General features: G+C 36.0%; 1 protein-coding gene across 1 annotated transcript in view; it reads left to right on the plus strand.

Annotated features, from left to right (window-relative positions):
• The window catches only part of Rad51ap2 (RAD51 associated protein 2), a 405,597-nt gene that overhangs the window by 275,143 nt on the left and 107,821 nt on the right, over window positions 1-22,633 (plus strand). Inside the window, exon 3 of the mRNA XM_063232414.1 lies at window positions 9,331-9,415. Within this exon, the coding sequence (XP_063088484.1) occupies window positions 9,331-9,415 (85 nt within the window). The remainder of the gene's footprint in view (window positions 1-9,330; window positions 9,416-22,633) is intronic.

Genomic DNA, 22,633 nt, shown 5'->3' on the forward strand with positions numbered 1-22,633 from the left:
ACAAATCTTTCTTTTCAGTGAACCTAGAAAAATCAGTAATGCAACTATCTTAACTGGCTTTTTATATACACATATATATATATACACATACATATGTTGTTTCAGCTTCTCGCACTGAGACAATATGATGTTTACATGTGTTTCTTATTTACTTCACTTAACAGTATGGTCTCAGGTTGTATCATTTACTTATAAAAGTCTGTAGTTTGTCATTGTTTATGGCTGTATAAACTCCACTGTATAAAAATACTACATCCTTTTTTATCCATTCCTTAGTCAGTGGGCATTTAGGTTGTTTCCAAGATCTAGCTATTATAAATTGTGCTGCTATAAACATGGGTGCACATGTGGTATGATGTTTTTAATTCTTCTGGGAAGATACACAGAAAGGAAAGATCTGAGTCAAAAGGCACCATAGTTATGGTATTTTGAGGAATCACTTCACTGATTTCCACAGTGGATGTACCAGTCTGCATTCTCCAACAAAGAAGGGTTTCTTTTCTCCCACAACCTCTCCAACATTTGTCATTGCTTGATTTGTTGATACTAGTCATTCCTTCTAAGTGACATGAAATCTGTAATTTGTTCTTCTAATTTGCATTTCTTGAATGACTTATGATGTTGAACATTTTTTACATATTTATTTGCTGTTTGTATTTCTTCATCTGACAAGTGTGTATTCATCTGAGATGCCCACTTTTTGATTGGGTCCTTTGATCTGGGAAAACCAATTTTTTAAAATTCTTTGTATGGTCTCGATAGTAATGATTTGTCTGAGGTACAGCTGGAAAAAAGTTTCTACTCTGTACTCTGTTGATGGTTTTTCTTGCTGTGCAGAAGCTTTTTAATAGGGTGAGATCTCAGTTGTTGATTCTTTGTGATAGTCCCTCTGTAATCGAGGTTTTGTTCATAAGTCTTTGCCTATATCAATGTCCTCAAGCATTTTACCTACTTTACCTTCCAGCTGATTTAATGTTTCTGTTTTAATATTAAGATCTTTGATTCATTTTGATTTTAGCATAGAGCATGGTGAAAGATTTTAATCTTCAGCCAGTCTTTCCAGCATCATTTATGGAAAAGGCTATCTTTTTTCCACTGAATGTGTTTGGCATCTTTGTTAAAGTTAAAGTGGCTTAGTGTGTCTGTTATTCATCTTCTGTTCTGTTCCACTAATCTTTGAGTATATTTTTGTCCCATACCACACTGGTTTTTTTTTTTTTTTCACAGTGGCTTTAGAGCCTACTTTCAAGTCAGGGATTGTGGTGCCTCCTATCTTGTCTTTGTTGCCTAGGATTGCCTTTGCTGTTCTAGGTCTTTTCTGATTTTAAATGAATTTTAGGATTGTTTTCTCTAATTCTGTGAGATATGTTATTGGAATTTTGATTGGTATTGCATAGAATCTGTGTAACAGTTTTGAAAGTATGGCCATTTTCACTCTATTGGTTCTTTCTACTCAAGAGTGTGAGATATCTCTCCATTTTCTAATATCCTCTTCAATCTCCTTTTTCGGAATACTGTAGTTTTCAATGTAGAGGTCTTTTACATTCTTTGTTAGACTGATTCCTAGGTATTTCATTTTTGTGAATGCTATTTTAAAAGGTCTTGTTTCCCTTACTTCTCTCAGTGAGTTTGTTATTCATGTACAGGAAACTATTGATTTTTTGAGTCTTGACTTTGTAACCAGCTAAATTACTGAATTTGTTTATTAAATATAGTAGTCTCTGGTAGATTTTTTGGGGTCTTCTAAGTGATGTGATAATTTAACTTCTTCTTTTCCTATTTTTATGTCTTTTATTTCTTTCTCTTGTCTAATTGCTAGTTTTTCCAGGACTGTGTTGAATGAGTGGAGACAGTGGATATCCTTGTCCTTTTCCTAATTTTAGAGTCAAAGCTTTCTGTTTTTGTCCATTTAGTATGATGTTGGTTGTTGGTTTTTCATAGATGGCTTTTATAAGATTGTGATAAAGACCATCAATTCTAATTTTCTATAGGTTTATATCATGAATGGGTACTGGACTTTGTCAAAAGCTTTTTCTGCATATACTGAGATGATCATATGATTTTTGTCATTGGTTCTGTTAATATGATGTATTACATTTATGGATTGACATATGTAGAATCATGCCTGTATCACTGGGATGAATCCCACTTGATCATGGTATAAAATCTTCTTTATGATTTGCTCCAGTATCTTATTGAGGAATTTGCTCCAGTATCTTATTGAGGATTGAGGAATCAGTGTACAGTCTGAAAATTGGTCTGTAATTCTCTTTATTAGTTGGGTCCTTCTCTAGTTTTGACATCAGGGTAATGATTGCTTTCAGGAATGAATTTGGAAGTATTGCTTCCCTTTTAATTTCATTAAAGAGTTTGAGAAGTAGTGGTGTTAGATCTCTAAATTTCTTGTAGAATTGGGCAGTGAATCTTTCAGAGCCTGGCCTTTTCTTTTGATAGGTTTTTAGTTACACTTTTATTTCATTTATTGATATTGGGTTATTTAGGATTTTTATAGCTTTTTGACTCAGCTTTGGTAGTTCATATGTATCTAGAAATCTGTCCATTTCTTCTGTATTTTCCATCTTATTAGAATGCAAGTTTTCAAAGTGGGTATAGATGATCTTCTGGATTTCTTCAGGGTCTGGTGTGATTTCACCCTTTTCATACCTAATTGCATAGATTTGAGTCTTTTCCTTCCTTTTTTGATAAGGTTGTTTAAGGTTTTTTCAATTTTATTTAATCTTTCATATAAACAACTCTTCAGTTGATTGATTCTTTGTATTTTTTTTTAGTCTCCAGTGTGTTAATTTCTACTCTGACCTTTGTAATTTTCTCCCACATACAAGCTTTTGCCTTATCCTGCTCTTCTTTTTCTAGAAGTTTGAGGTTTAGCATTAAGTTGTTTATATGCTCTTGCTATGTTTTCCTGATACAGGAATTTCCTCTTAAGATTGCTTCCATTGTGTGGAAGTGTGTGTGTTGTATTGTCCTTGTCACTGAATTGTAAAAACTATCTAATTTCTTGTTTAATTTTATTAGTGACCCATTAATTGTTCAGTGTATTATAATTTTCCCAGCATAGGTCTTTCACTTCTTTCATGAGAATAATTCCTAAATATTTCATTTTTTTGGTTGCTAGTATGAAGAGTGTGGCTTCACTTACTTCTCTCTCTGTGACTTTGTTGTTAGTGTATAGGGATGCTATTGATTTTTGAGTATTGATTCTGTATCCAGCTACATTACTGAATTTATTTATTATATCTAGGAGTCTTTCAATGGAGTTTTGGGGATCTTCTATATAGAGTATCATGTCATCTGCAAATAATGACAATGTAACTTCTTTTTTTACTATCTTTACCGCTTTTATTTTTCTCTCTTGTCTAATTGCTCTGGCCAGTATTTCCAGTACTATATTAAATAGGAGTGGTGATAAGGGACATGCTTGTCTTATGCCTGATTTTAAAGTAAAGGTCTTCAATTTTTGGCCATTTAGTATGATATTGGCTGTTGTTTGGCATAGATGGCCTTAATTATATTGAGGTAAAGACCATCTATTCCAATTTTCTGTAAGGTTCTTATCATGAATGAATGTTGGACCTTATCAAAGGCTTTTTCTGCATCTATAGAAATGATCATGTGATTCTTACTTTTGACTCTACTGATATGGTGGATTACATTTATTGATTTATGTATGTTGAACCATCCCTGCATGCCTGGGATGAATCCCACTTGGTCAGGGTGTATGATCTTCTTGATGATTTGCTGCATCCTATTTGCCAATATTTTATTGAGGATTTTTGCATCTGTGTTCATTAGGGAGATTGGTCTGTAGTTCTCTTTTTCAGTTGGGTCCTTTCTGGTTTTGGTACTAGAGTAATATTTGCATCTAGGAATGATTTAGGAAGGATTGCTTTGCTTTCAATTTCATTGAAGAGTTTGAGGAGTGTTGGCATTAGGTCTTTTTTGTATTTCTTTTAGAATTCTGCAGTGAATCTATCTGGGCCTGGGCTCTTCTTTGTAGGTAAAGATTTAATTACGTTTTCAATTTCATTAATAGAAATTTGGTTATTCAGTAGTTTTACATCTTCATGACCTACCTTTGGTACTTCGTATGCTTCTAGGAATCTGTCTATTTCCTCTGTGTTATCAAACCTTTGAGAGTAGAGGTTTTCGAAATAGGTGTTGATGATCTGTATTTCTATAGGGTCTGTAGTAATTTCACCTCTTTCATTCCTTATTGCATGAATTTGAGCTTTTTCCTCCCTTTTTAAATAAGGTTGGCTAGGGGCTTGTCGATTTTATTTATTCTTTCAAAGAACCAGCTCTTTGATTCGTTGATTTTTTGGATTTTTTTTATCTCTATTGTATTGATTTCTGCTCTGATTTTTATAATTTCTTCTCTTCTTTTGGCCTTGGGCTTGACTTGCTCTTCTTTTTCTAAATGTCTGAGGTGTAACATCAGGTTATTTATTTGTATTTGTTCTGTTTTCCTAATGTGGGAACTCAGTGCAATAAATTTTACAGCTTTCATTGCATCCCACAGATTCTGGTAAGTTGTATTTGGGTTTTCATTTGTTTGTATGAATTGTTTAATTTCTTCTTTAATTTCCTCTGTGACCCACTGATTACTCAAGAGTGTGTTATTCAGTTTCCATGTGTTTGTGGGATTTTTGCAGTATCTTTTATCATTAATTTCTAATTTCATAGTGCTATGTTTCAATAGCATGCAAGGGATAATTTAGACCCTTTTGCATTTATTTAAATATGTCCTGTGAATTAATATATGGTCTGTTTTAGAAGATGACCCATGTACTGCTGAGAAGAATGTGTATTCTGTTGTTGTTGGTGGTATACTCTGTATATGTCTATTAAGTCCATTTGTTCACAGGTGTGATTCAGTTCTTTTATTTCTTTGCTGACTTTCTGTCTGGTTGATCTGTCCATTGGTGTCAATGGTGTGTTAAAATCTCCTGTTAGAATTATGTTACTGCTAATTTGGTTTTTCATTTCTGTTAGTACTTGTTTTATATAACTGGGTGCTCTGGAGTTTGGTGCATATATATTAAGATAGTTATGTCTTCCTCTTGAAGTTTTCCCCTAACCAGTATGTAGTGACCTTCTGATCATTACTGGCTTGAAATTCAGATTGTCTGCAAACAGAATAGCTACCCCCGCTTTTTTGGGGGTTCCTGTTGCATGAAGTATTGTTTTTCATCCCTTGACTTTTAGTCTGTGAGTATCCTTTTGGGTTAGATGGGTTTCTTGTAGACAGCATATGGTTGGATTTTGTTTCTTGATCCATTCTGCCAGTCTGTTTCTTTTAATTGGTGTATTGAGACCATTTACATTAATAGTAAGAACTGTTATAAATTGGTTTATCATTGACATATTATCTTTCTGCTGTTGCATGTTTATCTTTCTGCTCTGTTCAACTGTCTGCTTTGTTTAGTGGTTTTTTCCTAAATGTATCTAGGCTGTCTTTCAGTATTCTTTGCATTGTTGGCTTGGTGATCATAGAGTTTTTCAGCTGATCTTTGTCATGGAAGTATCTTATTTCTCCATCATATTTGAAGGACAGTTTTTCAGGGTACATCAGCCTACGTTGGAAATCATTTTGCTTTAGGATCTGAAATACATCACCCCGTGCTCTTCGTGACTTTATTGTTTGTGCTGAGAATTCTGCTGTGATTCTGATAGGTTTTCCTTTATAGGTGATCTGTCTTTTCTCTCTGACAGTCTTTAATATTCTATTCTTTTGTTCATTTTCTGAGATGGTTATTATCATATGTGTCATGGTTTATGTTTGTGTCCCCCAGGCCTCATGAGTTTGCATTGTTCATTTGTGATGGTTCATTGTATAGTGCTTGGATTGATGGTGTCAGTGCTCCACCCACATAGGGGTGGAGCCCGGATGTGATGTAATGGCAGGAAGAAGGTGTGTCTTTCTCTTTGCTTGTTCGAGTTTGTTGTTGGCGGCCGCCATGAACTGCAGCCCAGCCATGCCTGCCTGTCTTGGAGCCAACTGAGTGTGGACTGAAACCTCCAAAAACTGTAAGAAATAAATTTTTCCTTTCCCAACTTGGGCATCAGGTATTTTATCTCAGCGATGAGCATAAAGTAACTAAGACAATATGTCTGGGTGTAGATTTATTTTGGTTATGGCTATTTGGAGTTCTATATGCTTCATTGATCTTGATATCAGTTTCCAATCTCGTGTTTGGGAAATGTTCAGCTATTACTTTTCTAAATATCCTCTTGACATCTTTTATGTTGTCCCCTTCTTTTTCATTTATCCCTATCAACCTTACGTTGTTCCGCTTTGCATCATCTTGCAGGTGTTGAATTGTTATTTCCTGATTTCTTGTTAGTGTTAAAAGATCTTTTTTTTCCTGTTCACTGGCTTCAATCTTGTCTTCAAGGTCTGAGATTCTATCATTCATTGAGGTGGTTTTTACAACTTTCAATGGAGTTTTGAAATTCTTGTATATATCTTTGCATCTGCTTTATGTATTCTCTTTGTTTCTTATATTGTTCATCCAGGGATTCTATCTTTTTGTTTAGGTCCTCCAATTTTTTAACTGTGTCTTCTTTAGATATGTTCAGCATCTCCTTCATTTCTTTCATCATTCTTTTATGTGAGAGATTATTTGTAGTTTGAATTCCTTTAAGGCTTCCCAGAGATGCTTCTTTATTTCAGTCACTATTATTTCAGGTATTTCAGGTATGTGGCATGTGTTTTCTTCTATGCCTGTGGTTCCTAGGCTTTCTTGGGATGGGCTGGATATTTGATGTTGCATTTTGGTCTTTCATTTTGTCATTTTCCTATGTTTTTGAGCTTCAAGTGTTGTTCCAAGTGAGGGAGAGAGTTCCCCTAGACGGGGAATGGGTTCTGTGCCTAGGCCCCACTGGCTGGTCCCTGCAGGAAACCGTGGGATTCCGTGCCTCAAGAATGTGGATTCTGATGTTGTAAAGTGGAGCACTGTATAGATTTCTACTCAGCCCATTTGTTCTAAAGTTTTAATTTAATTCTAATATTTCATTATTGATTTCTGTCTAGTTCATCTGTCCGTTTGTGAGTGTGGATATTGAGATCTCCCTGTACAATTGTGTTAGGGCTTGTTTGATTTTTCATGCCCATTCATAATTGTTTTATATAGTCATGTACTCTGGTATTTGTTGCATATATATTTATGATTATTATCTTCCTCTTGGATTATTCCCTTTAGGAGGATGTAAGGACCTTCTTTATCTCTCTTAATCAGTCTTGGCTTGAAATTTACTTTGTCTGCAAATAGAATAGCTACCTCTGCTTTTTTCTTGGTTCCTGTCACATGGAGTATTGTTTTCCATCTTTTCATTCCATGAATTTCTTTTTGAATTAAACCTTTCCTCTTTTAAATTGTGAGTGCCAGGTAATATGTCTCAGTGATAAAAAAGCTGACAAATACATTGATCTGTTGTTATCAAGGTCCTCAGATGCAGACCGGGGTGAGTACTCTCCCTTTGTACCTTCCAGGTGATAGACTGTACTAAAATCCTGAAGTAAATCTGTATCAATCAATCCTCTTGATGGAGGTTCTCAAGGTAATAGTAACCTCTAGGTAAAGTAATTCCCTTAAAGATGGGCATTTGAGAAGCAAAAGAACAGAATAAACCACTGAGTCCAGTAGCTATTGAACTCCATTTCTTTTGCTTCTTCCTTCTGGACTTTCCCCACTCTGCCACAGTAGGGGCAGAAAAACATGGGAAAAGCCCTTAGCTAGAGATCAGTAGGCGCCAAGTATTTATACTTTCTGTTTTATGATGGTTAAGAACATGAGCTTTTGAGCCATGGTTTTGATTCAATGTTAGCCCCAACATATATCAGTGGGTAACTTTAGGTAGGTCACTCAACCACTCTGCACTTTAGCTTTGTTTTATGTATAATGAATGGTATTGTTATGAATATTAAACAAGTTATTTAACATGCATATTTATATTTATAGCTATGTATATTGCACTGTACCTGGATATACCATAAGTGCTTAGTACATGCATTAGCTGCTATTGTTGCCATTGGTAATCACAGAAAGAAATAATTAGGTGATGATACATCCTAGCTGATGCACTCTGTCTGAAAGTAATTTTTAATACTCTTCCTTTTGGTTCTTAAAAGCATCTTGGTTTGGGAAATAAATCCTCACTCTTCCTTTAGTGAGGAAAAATGCTGGTCAGTTTACAGATCTCAGTGTCAGAAAATTTCTATGAGAATCTAGTATCTTGGCCTCTTTATGCCCTTGTTTCTTCATCTTTCAAATAGATGTTTTTCTAAATCCACTTTTAATTCTGATTTTGTATAACTATTATATATACAACACTATTTGACATACCTAAAGTTAGACCAATAGCATGCTAAGGTAGATTTTTTTCCTCTTAAAAATTTGTATTGTGATGGAAAAAACCATGATGAGTGATGAGCAGCAAATGCTGACAATATAAGAGGAAGTCATATCATATTTCATGAATTCTAAGAATTCCAAGGGTTAGTGGAAGAGACCATTAGAAGCTGATAGTTGTTATGAGGCTGGGTACATGAAGAGGTCCGTATGTGGGAAGGAAAGAGCTGTGAGGTTGCTGATACTGCCCAGTCACAGAAGACTTTGTGTCTGAGGTAGACTTTGATCTTGAGAAGAAGAACAACATGGAAAGAGCCTCGATTTTAAACAGTCTGTGGTTTAAGTCCTCCTTCCGCCATTAGCAGTATGCTTTAAATATATTACTTAACACTGCTGTGTTTCTTGTTCCTCAGTGCTATGAACTAGAGACAAGTTCTGTGATGAGTTGAATGTGGCAATGGATGTATCCCATTCAGCAATTAATAAACTGCATGGGTGGAGAGGAATTGATGTCATTTTAATTACATGACAGGAGTGAATACAATCAGAGGCAGGGAAGTGAAAACTTAGGAATAGTGCTATACTTTTGGAGTCAAGTAGTTCTGTTTGAGGCAGTGGAAAATTAGAGTAGACTTAGACTTATTATTTGACTTATATGTATTTGTCTTCAGCAAAACATTTTTGATATTATTAAAGGTCTCTTGACTTCATATGTCAACACAAAGGAAGCCCTAGAAGGTTAATAAAATTTGTCTACAACTAGACTTGAGGTAAAGCAGCCATCTAACATTCTTCTAAAGCATCATAAGACCATACATGGCCAATCCAGATGTAATAACTGTTACTGGCAGGCAAATGAATGATGTCTTATTGTACTATTTAGCTATGTGATCGTTCATCTGAAAATTATGAAGCTCGATAAAGAGCCATCTAATAGCTTCCCTTTCTGATGCTTTAGTTTTCAGGACTCTGAATAATTACCAGAAGGCATCCTTGCCATGGTTTGAAGAGCTACATTACAGCATCAGCCTGAGGCCACACAGGTAAGAGAAGCAAACCAGACCTACACTGTCAACACCATATTGTTTCACTAGTGTGAGAACCTGAAAGAGTAAACAAGACCCGAAATCTGCAGTGGATACTGTGAATAGGGAAGAAACTGTTCCAGAGAGAAGAAAAACTGTGATGGGAGGAAGGAGATAGGAAACAAGGGAAAAGGAAAAATCATATATGTGTATACACACACACACACACACACACACACACACGACAGTTAAGATAGTTTATACAACTGGTTTCTCTTGATTCATTGAGGGAAAGTTTTGTGCTAGTAATTTTCTAGACAATGTTTCATGCCTATATTTTGCACTCTGAAAAACTGCTGTGAATATAACAATACACGATGTGTTGTTGATTATTGTTACTCTCCTACTGGCCTGTTTTGAAACTAATTTACTGCTATTTTTTACTGTTTCCTGTTTTTAAAAAAAGGCTTAGTAGACAGCTCAGATCCTATACTGGAGGGAAGAGGAAGTCAGCTAGCTGTGACATCAGAGGCAGCTCTGGGTTAGCAGATGGCTTGACCCTGCTGGTTTCCAGCCTCAGGCAGCAGAGAGGACATCGCTGGGCTTTAAGCACTCTCCTTCTCTTTGGAAAATTTCTTAACTTTTCCTCAGGATTATTGCCAGAATTTTAATATTTTTATTATATTCATTTAGCCTTTTACTTTTCTTATATGTTCCCTTTTAATAAAAATAATAAATGACTTTTAATACCTTATAATATTAATGGCATTCTAGTAATATAAATTAATTATAATCTAAAATTAAATCAATAAATTAATATTAAATTGAATTAATATAAATAAATATTTTAATAGATGTGGCTCATTTTTGAAGAAGCAGGTGGACTAAAACTATTTTGTACATGTGAACACTAAACTGCAAACATTTCAAAGACTGGGCCTAAAGTTCTCAGCTGTAGATGTCTGAATTTCAAGTTGAGTTTTCACTGACTTATCTTAGTGATATGATGTCATGGGACCTATAGAATATCTGGGAATTGCTTCCAACATCTTTATACTTTAGACTAAGATCAATTTCTAGTGGAAAAATTTAAATAACATTTTACAAACACTGATTATCAGCTAAGGACTGTGCTATTTCCTGGCACATAACAGTTAATGAGAGCTGTACTTTACTCGATAATCTTGGCATCTAATGGGAAATGTGCAGCACTAAACATAGATTGGTGAGCACAGTCACAGTGGAAGTGAACTGCAGAAAGACTTCAGGAAGAGCACAGATTTCAGGCTCTGCAAATCAGTTTTTCTTACATGAAAATTAAGGCTAAAAATATCTTCTGAGCAGGGTTGGAAGTCTGTAACTCTAGAACTTAAATGAAAAAGAAAAACTCCTACAAGAAATTGAATAATGTATTTTCCAATGGTTTTGGCACAGAAATGGAATAAAAACCTGGTAAGTTGGAAAGTGGCAGCATGTGTGGCAGGTGGAGCATCAGGGGACGTTTTTTGGGTATTGGTAGCTGATGGTATTTCCTGCTCCAACACTGAATAGTTGACTGAGTTCCCAGTAAGATTAGGAATGGAATGTGGCTTGTGAAGGGAACGGGCCTTTATAAAGTGCTTCTGCAGTTTAGACACAGCCCTGGATTGTCATTTGATCATATTGGATGGAAGACACACTAGCAATATTTCAGTATTCATTCCAAGGGAATCTTCTTGGGGCAAAGAGGTAGGAACAAACTGTTTTGTGGGCTGAATTTAGAGAAAAAAAATCTATTTATCTTGAAAGATCCCAGAAATAGGAAGTACAAAGGTTAGCTCACTACTGAGAATACAACAAAGAAAAGCTTCCTTATGTCTAAGATATTTACTGGATACCTACAGAAAGAAAACAAATAAACAAGACTTCAGTATTTCTCTTTAATTTCTCAGCATACTCTAGAAATTTAATGGAATTTTTTCCTAAGTATTTTTGTTCACTTTCTATTGATGCTGTTGTAAATTGTTTTGTTTGTTTGTTTGTTTGGAGTTGTGTTTTGCTTGATTATAAACTACCCCCAAACTTCGTGACTTTAAACAATAGTTTCTGAAGATAATTTCCCTCTTATTTAGGTTGATAAACTTGATTTAGCTGGATAGTGCATGGCTGAGGGTAGCGTCAGGCTCCTTAGGCTCACCTGGGCTGGAGACACAGAACGAGAGCTCGCAAACAGGTCGGCGATGGCTCCTACATGTGACCTCTTCACAAACACTGGCTTTTCACCACTTGCTGTCTGAATTTCAGAAGTAAGAATTCCAAGAAACACTTTCATATTTGGAAATTGCGAGTTCCTTGAGGCACAACATGAAAAATGACAGAGTGAGAGTACAGCTAGGAACAAAGGATCTGGGCCACTCCCCATCCTTTCATTTAACTCTGAACAGTGAATTCCACTGTTAGAGTATCTTATTTGTTTAGTTGTGGTTCTGGATAACTAGGGAAACCAGTTAAGAGGTATGATGCTTTCCCACACGAGAAGAGAAAATTTGTCCGTTTTAAAACTCTGTCTTCTACTTCTTCCCACAGTTGCCACTCTGGCTGGCTCAATCTTCTCTGTGTCCTAAAACCCACCTAGAGCTGTCACTTCCTGAAGCAGTCTGCTGATTATGGCTTTCTTTCCTGTTTACTTTGTTTTGTTTTCTTTGTGATAACTGTGGCTTTTAGTTTATGTTCCTCTCAAAAATGTGTGTAGTATTTGCTGATTGAATTTACACTAATCCTAGCTTTTGTTTTGAGATTCTGTCCCCAGATGTTGGCTTTGTAGCTTGAACTAGTGAGATGAGATTTCTCTAGGGTTGTCTCTTATTCCTTTTTAATTGGCTAAGGGATATTCAGCCAGTAAGGTATGTCTTTACCTTGAAGATGAGTTACAATTATAGAAGGAAATTCAATGGGTCCAAAGGAAGAAAAATTGATGCTCATTTAAGACTGGAGAGATCCAGCCCCAAAGGATTCAGCTCTACTAGCAGACAGTATGAGAGGCTCTCCACAAGATGCCCTCCCAAGTCCACACTAATGGGACTGACCCAGAAATAAGCCTACTAGATCCTGAGAAACTCAGTCTTACCAAGTCATGTCTCTGGGGCTGAAAGACTCAGGTTATCAGCAGATGCCTTGTCAGGTCCCCACTACTACCTATTAACCCAGGGACAGGCCTGGCAGAATCCTAGAACTGAATTTTTACTCCTTTAATCTGTAGATGAGAACAATATCATTTATTCCTTTGAACTCCATTCTTAACTATTTGGAAGAATTTCATGCTAAGACCCTCAAAGAGATCACCTTATATTTCTGTGTAATAAAAAAAAACTGACCTATGTATTCACTTGGGGAAAGCAAGACATGGTCACCCACTAACAGACTAAAATATAATACCATATTTCAACTATATCTTTACTGTAAGGAACAGAAAGTTATCAGAGGTGCCTTGTGTTCAAACCTTGATCTGTACCCAAGAAGCTTTCAACCTCCTGGAGCTGATGCTGCAGAGGATACCCTTCTGCAGAGAATCCAAGGAGTCCTCAACTCTTAGGAGCTGATGCACCTTCGGCGCATAGGCTATCTTCTCCACAACCTGTCCAGTCTGGACCCTCAGGAGATAAAGGCCATTTCCTACATCAACGCCATACTAGGTAGGTAGATGTACCTACCATGGGGCCCTGAACTCAAGGAACTCATTGTCTAGGCCTCCCTTTATTGTGCCACTCCCAGAAGTGGTAGGCATGCATGATACAATCTGGCTACTAGTTCCTTTTTCAATTACACTGCACTGCAAGAAAAACATTTGGTAGATTCCTGATAATTCTGAAAAGTTTGCTGAAGGCCTCTATACTTTAACAATAGCTTTTGATTTGACCTGGTGAGATGTTCAATTCATCCTCATCTCTTATTGCAAAGCAATAAAAAGGAAAAAGATTATAAAGACTACAAAACAGGCTAATTCTAAAGAATTTTCAGCTTCACACTCCGATAACCAGCCAAATGCCACATTATTTGAGTTCTAACAGGAGCCCGAGTGGGATGATAACACAGGGGTTGGAGCAGCCAAACAAAAGTCATACATCAAGGCCATTTTAGCTGGTGTGTAACAGGTGAAGTCTATACCTATGAACTGTGATAAGTGTGTCTATTAGTCAGGGCCTGGATGAAGACCTAGTTGCTTTTCAGCTTTGGCTTGAAGAGGTACTGTGCAGAGATTCTAATTTAGACCCTAAATTAGAAAAGATCAGAGTATCTGGACACACTACTTTATTAGTCAGCTCCAGATATTAGAAAAAGGTCCAACATTTAACTTGGCCCACAAACTGAATTAAGCCAATTGGTCAACATTGTTTGATGTTCAATAACTGTGGTAAAATAGAGGACAAAGGAGAGCTAGATAGGAAAAAGACATGGGCTAAAGTCATGCTCACTCTATTTGATAATTTTAACGACGAAGCTCACAACCCTAGGGGAAGTCTAGATAGTTTAAAGAGAGACAGAAGCAGGTCAGAGTGCTTCAAATCCAAGCAAACAGGGCAGTGGGCAAAGCAAAGCCCCTGAAAACTATGTAACCCTTGTCAGACCTATGAGAACACAGGACAAAGCCTTTGAAATTGGAAGAGGGACTGTGAGAGAAAGAATGTGATACTGTGATACTTGTACTACTTATTCAGTTCTAGTTTCCTATTTATGTAAACTTTCTAACGTTGTTATGGGCCTTGGGGAGTTAACTAGATAGCTTTCTTTATTCCTACTCTGAACTGCTGTTTGGAAGATTTCCTTTTCCAACCTGCCTTTATGATGATACCTGAGTGCCCCCATACCAATAATGGAAAGAGATGTACCCTTCCTTCTCAGGGCCACTCTGAAATTTGGACATCTGTAACCTGTGTCCTAGTTGCTAGGCACCCAGCCAGCCTGACCCCATGGAGCCTAATGACTCTCCTGGGAGTAGATCTTTAAGTATGGTGTAATGGTACCCAAGGGAAGGCTATCAAGACCACATTCAGCTAAAGGATATTGGTATCCTCACAAAAGACAGCACTTCCTTAAGAAAGAAGCTAGACTGAGGTTAAATACTATTACTGATAAACTTTTGGCTACAGGATTACTGTTGCCATGCCAGTCCCATGCAGTACCCATACTTTACTAGTAGTCAAGCTGTCAGGGTAATATTGCCTATCTCAGACTATCTCAGAGCCATTAATGAGGTTGTGGTACTTATTGATCCATTAATAGCAGATTGATATATCCTGTTAACACAAATCTCAAGAGACCTTTAAGTTAATTACATTTTTCTTCTATCATTAATGCCTACCTAACGACTTGACAGAGAGCCTAGATAAACTTGCCAGATGTATTGTCTTCCTAAAAGATCAGATTAGCTCACCAGCAGCAATGGCAATACAGTATCATAGGAGACTAAATCTTCTAATAGCTGAAAGAAAAGGGCTGCGTTTGTTCCCTAAAGTATACTTGATTTCTCAACATGTCTGAAATAGCAGAAGAAGAGCTCCTGTGGTGAAGCTGGTTAGTGTGCAGTACTTATATAAAATAGCAGAAGATACTACACAAAAATGGGCTGACTACACTTTAAAGATCCATAAAAAACTGTCTGATTCATTGATACCCTGGCCAAGTTTTTAAAATTGGGAGTTTTGGTTGCTACCGTGGATGTGACCTTTTATTAATGCTATTTAGATCTTACATACTTTATCTAACAGTCAATTTTTCCTGCTTGTTTGACAGCCATCAAACTGTGTGATGACAATAATTCAAGTGAAAGCCTACTTCTACATCCAGGGTTTGGTCTCTTAAGGGTTCAGTTCCATTAAACTCACAGATCAGAAAGAGTGGAGCTTCCTTGGTCTCCACATAGATGAGGCCGGTTCCTCTATAAAACCAGAAGTACCTATAATGGGAAAAATTTCCTCTTTCAACTCCCCTCTAAGACTTTTGGGGGCCAGGCCTCTCAGTGGGGAACAGTACAATGAGAACAAAGGAGCTGTATAAGGCACTCCCTTCCTTCATTTAACTGTAAATAGCAACCAATATTTAGTCTCACTCCTGTTATTCTAAGACTAAGAGAGGTAGAAAATACAATAACAAAACCCTGGGAGATCTCTGATGGCCCAGGAGAGAGCACAGGTGCCAGAGCACTGGCCCTGTGGCAGATTCAATAGAAGACACCTAGAGAAGTGTCTGGCCTTTAAATTCTGAAGGCCTAAGTTGTCAGCCCTTTCCTGCTTTTCCTGCTTCAGTTGATATCTGTGACCTGTGTCAGTGCTGCTTCCCTAGACTGTGTTATACATTTTTGGGACAGAATGACCTGAGCACTTCCTGTGGCTTTCAATAAACACTGTTGCTTTTTCTATATATACAATTGGCAGTTCTTTGCTCACCATACGCACTGGACTATTACTGACCCATACAGCTGTAATGGTCACGCTGATATAGTAAACTGAAGTAGTCGGAGTCTGCTCAGGTTTAATGGAGAGGAAAGAGTTGCTAAACCTTTTTGCAGGAGTATCACAGTAGTATCGAATGCAAACAGAACATAGAGTGAATTTTTTTTTAATGAGGAATGTTGAAAGTTTTGTTGTTTGTTTAATGTGCCATAGTATTAAGTTTTACTTTTAAGTTCAAATACTTGTTGCTGGTATATACAATTATTATGGATTATTCTATGATAACCTTGTATCCTATGATGCTACTTTGTTCATTTATTAAACCTATTAGTGAGTAGTAGATATCTCTATATAACACATTTATGTGTTTATCTTTGGATTATATTTCTTTGGATTATACATATTTATGTGTTTATCTTTGGATTATACATATTTCTTTGGTTACATATAGGAAATTTGCCCTCACTTTTCAATTCTAATGTTCTTTATTGTACTTACCTTATTTCACTAGTGTTCCTATATAGTACCAAATAAGTGTAGCAAAAATAGACATCCTTGTCTTCTTTCTATAACCGAGAAAGCAAAATATATTTTTTAAAAGTTAACAATATTTCCTTTTATATTTTAAAATTTATTTATTTATTTTTATTTTTATTTTTTTAATATTTTATTTAAAAGGAAAAAGAAAAAAAAGCAGAACAAAACAAAACAGTGTAAGGGTACAAGTATTTCAGAACTACAGAAAAGCAAAAAAACAAAGAACAGTATGCTATCACCAGTTAATAGATTGCTCGCTATCATCTTAGAAACGGTGTTTCAGGTCACAGGATCAAAGCACACAAAGCGAACATTCAAACAGTGAGACTGCAAGCAGTTGTGTTCAGTAATCTAATCCCAACTATTAATATGGTCTTCTATGCAACACACCTAAACACCCTTGCTGTTGTATCCTTCAGGGCACTTTTCTTTCCCTCTCTTTATTACAACAAAATTTACACATTCTGGGCTTTATTGCTCCCTTAGATCTTATTACTTTTTTTTTTGTAAGAGAATAAAATCAAGCATGATAAAACAAAGCTGTCAGTCAAAATCAAGGATAGACATAGCACATGATGTAAAAACAGAGTACAAGGTTATCAACAATGATTACCATAATGCCTCTTGTATCCTTAAAATGAATTGTCTATCTCTTTAGGTATTATAGAGTTAAACATAACAGTAGAGAACAATACCAATAAAACCTAAACTTTGTAAGTCTTACAGCACCTCAAAAGAGGATAATAGTCAAACCAGAATGGGCATCATAGTGAATCTTATTGCCTTTATAGTAGTTGCCTATACTCTGACACTTGATACTTTCATACAGAGAAGAATAGAGTCTAATCAGTCAAAACAAGATAACGGGGGTCTTACAGGACTTCAAGTAGATAGGAAATCAAAAAAGTTACTATAATATATCCTGCTAGATTTTTTATTTTTTCCCCTTAGTTTAAAAAAGGAATTTAAAAAAATTAAATAATTTTTTAATGAATAAGGGAGAGGATGAGATAAAAGGGGGCATAACAACATAACAATACAGGTTAAAGCATGACACTTTCAGCAACCTAGTGCTTCACCACCAAATAACCCGACTTAGTAGTTACCATAGTGTCTTTTTCTTTGAAATATTTGAATATAACTTCATATGCTATAGCATGAAACATATCAAGACTGTGTAACACCATTCAAGTGGATGAAAGCATTGTAGAGTATTTAGAACCAGCTAACAGAAAAAATGATCAATGGTTTCTATATTATCTCTGCCTATAACAATTTTTGTTTATACTGCCACATACAATAAAATCCAGCAAGTTACAACACGATAAAATCAATGGAGGCAGAAGAGCCATAGTTTGGTGTGGCTTTAAGACAAGATGGTATTAAATCAGCACTAGCTATTATGATGTCTTATTTTCTTCAAACTAGCTGTTCATTGCATCACAGGCCATAATATCAAACAGCCCAGAATAAAGCCATTCCAATTAATGAGTGGAAATTTTATAAGGCTTCAAGGCCACCTAATGGGGAATCATGATTATCATGTACTTTTATATATTTGAATCATTTCCTACACTAGGGAAACTATTCTGTGTTCACAGATGTGAGTTTGATTTAGTTCACTTATGAGTATGGTTTCAAGCTGTGCCCATTTATTGATAAATACCTCAATGTGATCCTTCTTTATAGCTGAGTAGTACTCCATTGTATAGAAATACCACAGCTTTTTTATCCATTCCACAATTGATGGACATTTGGGTTGTTTCCAAGATCTGGCAATTACAAATTGTGCTGCTATAAACATAGGTGCACATATATCACTGTGGTATGATGCTTTCAGTTCTTCTGGGAAGATGCCTAGAAGTGGAATAGCTGGAACAAATGGGACTTCCAATCCCAGCTTTTTGAGAAATCTCCAGACTGACCTCCACAAAGGTTGTACCAGTCTACACTCCCACCAACAGCGTAGGAGAGTTCCTTTTTCCCAACAGCCTCTCCAGCACATGTTGTTGTTGGTTTTCTTGATCCTGGCCATTCTTTCAGGAGTGAGATGGAATCTCAGTGCGGTTTTAATTTGTATTTCCCTAATAACCGATGATGATGAACATTTTTTCATGTATTTATTTGCCATTTGTATTTCTTCCTCTGAGAAGTGTGTATTCATCTCAGATGCCCATTTTTGGATTGGGTCTTTGAATTTTGGGAGTCTGATTTTTTAATTCTTTATATGTTTTAGACAAAAGTCCTTTGTCTGAGGGGGGGTTCACTAAGATCTTTTCCCAATTTGTGGGTTTTCTTTTCACTATGCTGGAGATTTTTTTTGACTTACAGAAACTTTTTAATAAGAGGTGGTCCCAGTTATTGATTCTGGGAAGTATTTCCCATGCAGTTTGAGTCCTGTTCATGAATTCTCTATCTACCCCTATGTCTTCAAGGTTTCTACCTAATTTGTCTTCCAATAGATTTAGTGTTTCTGTTTTAATATTCAGATCTTTGATCAATTTAGATTTTAATTTAGTACATGGTGATAGGCTTGGGTCGAGTTTTAGTTTTTGGCAAATGGAGAGCCAGTTTTTCCAACACCATTTATTAAAAAGACTGTTGTTTTCCCAGTGAACCTGCTTGGCTCCTTTATTGAAGATAAGGTGGTTGAGTGTGTTTGTAGTTGTGGTTGTATCTTCTAATCTATTCCATTGATACTCTGCTCTGTGTTGATTCCAGTACCATGTTGATTTTACTACTGTTGCTTTGTAATATAACTTCAAGTCAGGGATTGTGATACCTCCTGCCTTGCCTTTGTTGCTTAGAATTGCCTTTGATATTCTAGGTCTCTTCTGGTTCCAGATGAACCTTAGGAGTGATTTCTCTAGATCTATAAGGTATGTTGATGGTATTTTTATTGGGATTGCATTGAATCTGTATAACAGTTTTGAGAGAATGGCCATTTTCACAATGTTTATTCTTCCTATCCATGAACATGGGATGTCTTTCCATTTTCTGAGATCATCTTCAATTTCTTCCTTCAGTGTATTATAATTTTCCCTGTATAGGTCTTTCACTTCTTTTGTAAGAGTAGTTCCTAAATATTTCATTTTTTTTTGCTTGCTAGTATGAAGAGTGTGGCTTCTCTTATTTCTCTCTCTGTGATTTTGTTGTTAGTGTATAAGAATGCTATTGATTTCTGAGTATTGATTTTGTACCCAGCTACATTACTGAATTTATTTATTATATCTAAGAGTCTGTCAATGGAGTTTAGGGGGTCTTCTATGAAGAGTATCATGTCATCTGCAAATAATGACAATGTAACTTCTTCTTTTCTTATCTTTACTGCTTTTATTTTTCTCTCTTGTCTAATTGCTCTGGCTAGTACTTCCAGTACTATATTAAATAGGAGAGGTGATAAAAGACATCCTTGTCTTGTGCCTGATTTTAGAGTAAAGGCTTTCAATTTTTGGCCATTTAGTATGATACTGGCTGTTGGTTTTTCATAGACAGCCTTTATTATATTGAGGTAAAGACCATTTATTCCAATTTTCTGTAAAGTTCTTATCATGAATGAATGTTGGACCTTATTGAAGGCTTTTTCTGCATCTATGGAAATGATCATGTGATTCTTACTTTTGGCTTTATTGATATGGTGGATTACATTTATTGATTTACATATGTTGAACCATCCCTGCATGCCTGGGATGTAATCCCACTTGGTCATGGTGTATAATCTTCTTGATGATTTGCTGCATCCTATTTGCCAATATTTCATTGAGGATTTTTGCATCTGTGTTCATTAGGGAGATTGGTCTGTAGTTCTCTTTTTTGATTGGGTCTTTCCCAGGTTTTGGTACTAGAGTAATATGTGCTTCCAGGAATGACTTGGGAAGGATTACTTCCCTTTCAATTTCATTGAAGCATTTGAGGAGTGTTGGTATTAGGTCTTGTTTGTATTTCTTGTAGAATTCTGCAGTGAATCTGTCTGGGCCTGGGCTCTTCTTTGTAGGTAAGGAATTAATTACATGTTCAACTTCATTGATAGAGATTGGGTTATTCAGCAGTTTTACATCCTCTTGATCTAGCTTTGGTACTTCATATGTTTCTAAGAATCTGTCTATTTCTTCTGTGTTATCAAACCTTTGAGAGTAGAGGTTTTCGAAATAGGTGTTGATGATCTTCTGTATTTCTATTGAGTCTGTAGTGACTTCACCTTTTTCATTTCTTATTGCATGGGTTTGAGCTCTTTCTTCTCTTTTTAAAATAAGGTTGGCTAGGGGCTTATCAATTTTATTTATTCTTTCAAAGAACCAACTTTTTGATTCGTTGATTCTTTGGATTGTTTTCTTAGTTTCTATTGCGTTGATTTCTGCTCTGACTTTTATAATTTCCTCTCTTCTTTTGCCTTTGAACTTGACTTGCTCTTCTTTTTCTAGCTGTTTGATGCGTAGCATCATGTTGTTTATTTGTATTCGTTCTGTTTTCCTGATGTGGGACCTCAGTGCAATAAATTTTCCTCTGAGGACAGCTTTCATTGCATCCCATAGATTCTGGTAAGTTGTATCTGTATTTTCATTTGTTTGTAGGTATTGCTTAATTTCTTTTTTAATTTCCTCTGTGACCCACTGATTACTCAGGAGTGTGTTATTCAGTTTCCATGTGTTTGTGGGATTTTTGCAGTAAGTTTTATCATTCATTACTAATTTCATGGCGCTATGGTCCGATAGCATGCAAGGGATAATTTCAACTCTTTTGCATTTATTTAAATATGTTCTGTGAGTTAATATATGGTCTATTTTAGTGAATGACCCATGTACTGCTGAGAGGAATGTGTATTCTGTTGTTGTTGAGTGGAATACTCTGTATATGTCTATTAAGTCCATTTGTTCACAGGTGTGATTCAGTTCTTTTATTTCTTTGTTGATTTTCTGTTTGGTTGATCTGTCCATTGGTGTCAATGATGTGTTGAGATCTCCTGTCAGAATTGTGTTACTGCTAATTTGGTTTTTCATTTCTGTTAGTACTTGTTTTATATAACTGGGTGCTCTGGAGTTTGGTGCATATATATTTAAGATAGTTATTTCTTCCTCTTGGAGTTTTCCCCTAACCAGTATGTAGTGACCTTCTTTATCCTTTCTAATCATTATTGGCTTGAAGTTGACTTTGTCTGCAAACAGAATAGCTACCCCTGCTTTTTTTGGGGGGGGGTTCCTGTTGTATGGAGTGTTGTTTTCCATCCTTTGACTTTGAGTCTGTGCGTATCCTTTTGAGTTAGGTGGGTTTCTTGTAGACAGCATATGGTTGGGTTTTGTTTCTTGATCCATTCTGCCAGTCTGTTTCTTTTAATTGGTGTATTGAGACCATTTACATTAATAGTAAGAACTGTTATAAATTGGTTTATCGTTGACATATTATCTTTCTGCTGTTGCATGTTTATCTTTCTGCTCTGTTCAACTGTCTGCTTTATTTAGTGGTTTTTTCCTAAATGTATCTAGGCTGTCTTTCAGTATTCTTTGCAGTGTTGGCTTGGTGATCATGGAGTTTTTCAGCTGATCTTTGTCATGGAAGTATCTTATTTCTCCATCACATTTGAAGGACAGTTTTTCAGGGTACATCAGCCTAGGTTGGAAATCATTTTCCTTAAGATCTGAAATACATCACCCCATGCTCTTCTTGACTTTATTGTTTGTGCTGAGAAGTCTGCTGTGATTCTGATAGGTTTTCCTTTATAGGTGATCTGTCTTTTCTCTCTGACAGCCTTTAATATTCTATTCTTTTGTTCATTTTCTGAGATGGTTATTATCATATGTCTGGGTGTAGATTTATTTTGGTTGTGACTATTTGGAGATCTATATGCTTCATTGATCTTGATATCAGTTTCCAATCTCATGTTTGGGAAATTTTCAGCTATTACTTCTCTAAATATCCTCTTGACATCCTTTATGTTGTCCCCTTCTTTTTCATTTATCCCTATCAATCTTAAGTTGTTTCTCTATGCATCATCCTGTAGGTGTTGAATTGTTATTTCCTGATTTCTTGTTATTTTTAAAAGTTCTTTTCTTTCCTGTTCACTTGTTGCAATATTATCTTCAAGGTCTGAGATTCTATCTTCACACTCATTGAGGCGGTTTTTACAACTTTCAGTGGAGTTTTTGATTTCCTGTATAACTCTTTGTATCTGTTTTATGTATTCTGTTTGTTTCTTATATTGTTCCTCCAGGGATTCTATCTTTTTGTTTAGCTCCTTTAATTTTTTAACTGCCTCTTCTTTAGCTATGTTTAGCAT

The sequence above is a fragment of the Cavia porcellus genome, unplaced genomic scaffold, assembly GCF_034190915.1.
Source record: "Cavia porcellus strain 051 isolate PalLab524CR breed Dunkin Hartley unplaced genomic scaffold, mCavPor4.1 scaffold_1, whole genome shotgun sequence".
NCBI classification, from domain to species: domain Eukaryota; kingdom Metazoa; phylum Chordata; class Mammalia; order Rodentia; family Caviidae; genus Cavia; species Cavia porcellus.